A 5460-nucleotide genomic window follows, 5' to 3' on the forward strand; every position below is an offset into this window, starting at 1 on the left:
CTGAGTCCTGCTTTCGAGGGAGGAATTGTGCTCAGCTTGGAGGCTGCTGCTGGCCCTTTTTCTGATGTGGCACTTGGGAGAATTGCAGCTCCAAGAGCTGGAATGCTTCTTCAGTACAGAGTGACTGTGGCTCCTACAGGAAAAGGAGATGAAAGTGATTTGGTAGATCACTAATGGCACCAGCTCTCTATCCACACAGGACCATAGAGGTGGAGCCTGGTTCAAACTGTAGTCTTCAGGTGGGCCAGTGCAAAGCCAGGAATAGATCTGGAGTATTTTTCTTAGAGGACAGCGATGGGTTTGTGCTGCTGCTACATCTGGGTTACACCAAACCCCACCAGCACAGGTCTGTGAGTGAGTCAGTCCCTGCCAGTGTGCAGCCACTATTCTGCCAGTGCTAAAGACCCACCATGCACACACCAGTGAGCAGAAACCCCCCAGGGACAGCCCCAGGGGACACACAGTCACCACATTCTCCTCCTCCACATACGTGCTTCTAGACTGCAAACTCATCAGATGATTTGGTTCCTTCCTCTGATAATGAGACTCTTTGCACAATTATTATTATATTTTTATCATTTGTTTATGCATGCCACATTGCAACCTCCATAAAAGTATTTTATGGGGTTTTCCCTGCCCCCACGTTGTATATTGTGGTCTGTAAAATGTAGAGAAATTTATCACTGACCATTGCCCAGTTTTATGTTAATGTTTGAACATGCCCATAAACCAATTACATCATCTTACCTCTGGCCAACTTTTAAGGCAGAAGCATGATATAAAACCAAGCTCTGCTTACCAGCAAGGCACCTTCTCTTGCGTTAGGAGCACAGAGAGCTTTTCCACCATGAGCTTCACTGGAAAATACGAGCTCCAGCACCAGGAAAACTTTGAGCCCTTCATGAGAGCCCTCGGTATGTGCCTGCATGTTCTGTGTACTGCTTTGTCTCTGCAGATCCCACTGATTTTTGGGAGCCAACTGTGCTGATGTGCTGATGATGTAGATTGAGACATCTCTGAGATTTGCTATTTCTGTCTGTCACCTCGTAATTACTGGAATTTTAAACGTATTTGTGTGGAGATGTAATCTCAAAATAGAAGAGAAGGAATCTCTCTGTCTGGGGTGGGAGGTCAGGAGATGATGGATGAAGTTTTATGGCTTGCAGGAAGTCAGTCCTAGTGGGTTCTGCAGCCACTGGCCAGTGTGGCTGAATGCTGCACACATGTGATAAGCCTGCAGGACCTTGGTGGCTTAGGGGCACTGCAGACCTGCTCCATCAGGCTGTGAAATTTGGGGACAAGCAGGACATTGCTCAGCCACTGTGCTGTGATGCTGCACAGCCTCACATCCCACCGTTCATCAGAACAATAGTTGCTGTTGTTTAAATGCTGAATGATGAATGTGTCTGATGGGTTTCCACTGTGTCTGTGACAGGGAATGTGGTCCTGCAGGGATACAGGGGGCTTTGCAATATTTCTGCACAGTTACGTGTCAGAAGGCTCTACCTGTCAGATCACCTTCAGGCTTTGGGAAAAGATTTTATAAATTGGTTCTGAGGAACCCTGAATCTCATAAAAAAACCACTTTGTTCCTTTATTCTGTCTTATTTAATCAATTTTTCCTTGCCTGTCAGTGAAGGAAGGAAAGCAGGATTTATTCTTAGACAGGGAGGTGGTGTTTGTGCTCCTAGTCAGGTCAGCAAGACACGGGACATGTCTAGTTCCCACACAAAATTCAGGATTACAGTATTAATCTTCCTCCCCAGCAGACTCAGGGACATATGGCTCTTGGGGAAGCATCATCACTGAAAGGTTTTTCCACACTGGAATAGAATTTTTCCCAACTGTAGGTCCCCAAAACCTGCAACATTGATTTGTTCAGTGGCATTAATCTGCCTACAGATGGCTCCACCGTTCACTCAATGTCTTTTGTTCCTGGGCAGGGCTCCCTGAGGAGCAGATCCAGAAGGGCAAGGACCTCAAGAGCGTCTCAGAAATTGTGCAGGACGGGAAAAAGTTCACGATTACCATAACCACTGGCTCCAAAGTGATGAAAAACCAGTTCACCATTGGAGAGGAGAGTGAGATAGAGATGCTGAATGGAGAGAAAGTGAAGGTGAGTGAGCAGCCCCTCCTCTGCCAGGGCCATGGGGGCTCAGGGACATTAAATCTCCTTTCCAGCCATTCCCTCTGCATATGAGCAAAGGGACCGACCATACCACAAGTATTAATTAATGCACTGCACTTCCTGCAGAAGCAGCCTTGTATTTCTGAATCTATTTCAATAGTAATTTTGGAAAACATTGCACTGTTTTAATATCCCATTTGGAAAAGGGGGATAGAGATGCTTTGGTAAAAATTTTTGACAGGAAGAGTTCTGAAAGATTTGAGGTGGAAAAGGATTGACTTTGTGTCACGTTGCAATGCAAAACATAGCTCTGCCTTAATTTTGTTGATTCAAAGGTAGTGCAGGAAAATCAGATAATCAATCATAAACCAATAAATCTCCTTTAAAGTCCCAGTAGCTGTTAGCTGCTCTGTTAGCCTTTCCCACTGCTTCAGGTTACCCTGGGGGAGATGATTTGGCAAGGTGAGGAGTTACCACCCTTGAACTTGGGTGCTCCCTTTCCTGGACATTAGTTTCCAATGGTTCATTGAATGTCAAGGCAACACCAATGGCAAAATCTGCCTCTCATCTCTGCCTCAAGAGAAGATGGAATTGCAGGGATTTTTAAAAGCAGGAGGGATGATCACCAAAGAAATGCCCTGTGAAAGGGGTTCTGAGAGCTCTACCAGCTGTGTCACAATTTCCAGCATCCCTGCACTCCCTTTGGCATAAACTCTTCTGGAAAGAGTTATTAGAAGACTTTTAGCCCCTGTACATCTGCAGCTCAAGGGCAAACGAACACATCTTATAGCTGGGCAAGCAGATAAACAGAAATGGGCTTTGCTGTCTTATTTATTTGGTTAATTTCATTGATCAGTGACAGCTGCCCTGGGGGTGCTGGTGCTGTCTGTAGCCTTTTCAGATGTGCAGGTGGCTCTGCAGTCCCCTCCTGCTAAAGCAGGGGAATGACAACCTGCAGGGGTCAAGGTGGTCTCCAGCAATAACATGAATGCTTCTGTCTTCCACCAGGCTGTTGTGCAGATGGAGGGTAACAACAAACTGGTCACACAGGTGAAAGGGATGAAATCCGTCACGGAGCTCAACGGAGACACCATCACCTACGTGAGTGTAGAAGGGAAATTGTTGGAACAACAGGGCTGCCTTCAGGAGCCTGCCCTAGGAAGCTACAGAGGCACTGGGAGGTGCTGGAGCAGAGCACGTGCTTGCACACAGGCTCTGCAGCCAGGAGCTGAAGGCAGTTTCTCCTCAGAGTATGATCCAGAAAATACTTTTTAAGACCCCAGTTTAGGCACAGCTGATCAAAGTTTCGGGTAGTGAGGGCATGTTCTCACCCACCCAGAGGAACAGGTATGTGCCAGGGCTTGGCACTCTTAGAGCAGAAAGGTGAGGCAAACTGATCCCAGCTAAGGGATGCCAGCTTATCCCTGCATGCTTTGGGATAGTCATGAAGAAATTAAAAGTTTTAAAAATCCAGTTTATGAGAGATAGACTGGGGATCAGTTCTGATTTGATTTGCAAGACCATATCCTAAATACAGTATGGAGCTAAATACCATGATGATCCTTATGTGTGCCTTCCAACTTGAGATATTCAATGATTCTACAAATTCATAAAAAGCTAATACTTTCCATTTCTTTTTCAGACAATGACCATGGGTGACCTCACCTTGAAGAGAGTCAGCAAGAGAATCTAGAAATATTACACGTGCCAGTAGTTTACCATGTAAAATGTGTCCATTAAAACTTTTTTGAATCCTCTTCATTGTCATCGACCTCTTCATTGCTACTATAAATAGACACAAGCCTCTAAAGCTCATGGAAGCAATGGTAGAAATTGGGCAACAAACTGATCTAAGGGTGTGCTGGTGTTGGAGAATGGAGCTGAGGCAAGGCACAGGCTCAGAGCCACTGAGTGACACATGCTGATGAGTGTTCTTCCAGCCCCATCCCCATCTCCTCCCCACCCCTTCCCACCAGCAGGAAGGTCACAATTCTCTTCAGGTATCCAGTGTGTGTTTCACCCCAAGCTGCACCTGATAAATTGGGTTGAACTGGAATTAAACACTTCTTCCAGGGTGAAATACAGGTTTTCTCTCCTGGCAGGAGATGGGCTGGTTGTTCACAGTGTACACAGAGGGAGCACCAAAGTCATCTCCTGTCCTCTTGCTTGGCACTTGAAGCCAAATGGAGATGTGGTTTTCTGCTGCACACAGGAAAGGAAACTCTTTCCTCTTATCTGCCTTTTCCAAGGATGCTGCCAAGACTCCTCTGTGCCCAGGAAAGGTTTTCATACCACAGATCAACATTGATCCTCATACCAAGAGCTGAACCAATATGGATTGTCACACAGGGCAGCAGAGGCACCTCACAGACAAATGGAAGGGCTGAGCTAAACAGTGCCTAAAAATCAGGTGTTGGTCTTTAGTGAACTCAGACCTGGAGAAACATCAGCAAAATTACTGAGAAATGTCAAAGAGGAAAAGATCTGGTATTGTTTACTTGCTCTTGTGCTGAGGAGCAGGTAGGGGATTCTTGAATAAACCTTTTCCTCTCCTGGCTGCCACTGACAGTCTGCAGGAAATCAGTTGGATTTTGAGACATATGGGCAGACAACAAATACATTTTTTTTAAATCTAGAAATCCAACTTTAGCCATTAGACTTCTGCTTAGTTCTGTTGGCAGTCCACTGGCAGCTGATCTATAGACTATCTCTTTTTTCCTCAGTGCAAAATTGATTAAACAGCTAAGTTAAAAGACAGATGTTTTAAGGCATCAGAGCCCCCAAATCACCCTAAAGATGAGGAAGGGTGGATTCCCCTCCCTGGAAACTGCTTGTCCAGTTAGAAAAATCCACATAGGCAGTGCACCAAACTATAGCAACTGGCTTCTGGCATGGGGCCGTGTCCATCACTGTGGACATTTTCTGATTTGTAACTAAGGAGAATAATTTCTCAATTAACTTATCTTGATGTAAGGATTCCAGGTAGTCTCATTTGCAAATGGCCTACAGTTCGATGTTGCACCTGTGCCAACTGCAAAATCATTTTCCAGCAGTTTTTCATCAGAAAAAATATCATTTAACACAAAATCTGTGGGTCATGTTCAGTTTGCATTCATTGCCCACAGGTGTACATGACACTTCTTGGAACTGTGGAACTGGCTTCCCACTTCTATCATCCCTTGGACACCACTGGAAAGAAATTATGTCATCCCAAGGAAGTGGTAGAACCCCTTAGGAAAAATCAATCAAAATTTAACAAAGGAATTCAGAACTAGGACATGTGTAGAGAGAAACACGCTTCCAATAAATATGTAAATAATTTTATAACAGGG

General features: G+C 45.1%; 1 protein-coding gene across 1 annotated transcript; it reads left to right on the forward strand.

Moving 5' to 3' along the window:
* The first annotated feature begins 814 nt into the window (after positions 1–814).
* On the forward strand, positions 815–4057 carry FABP1 (fatty acid binding protein 1). The gene is made up of 4 exons (XM_005428330.2): positions 815–914; positions 1944–2116; positions 3137–3229; positions 3771–4057. The coding sequence occupies exons 1-4, from the start codon at positions 848–850 to the stop codon at positions 3819–3821; spliced, it is 384 nt and encodes a 127-aa protein (XP_005428387.1). The 5' UTR covers positions 815–847; the 3' UTR covers positions 3822–4057.
* The last annotated feature ends 1403 nt before the right edge of the window (positions 4058–5460 follow it).

The sequence above is a fragment of the Geospiza fortis genome, unplaced genomic scaffold (genome assembly GCF_000277835.1).
Source record: "Geospiza fortis unplaced genomic scaffold, GeoFor_1.0 scaffold125, whole genome shotgun sequence".
In the NCBI taxonomy this organism is placed as follows: Eukaryota; Metazoa; Chordata; class Aves; order Passeriformes; family Thraupidae; genus Geospiza; species Geospiza fortis.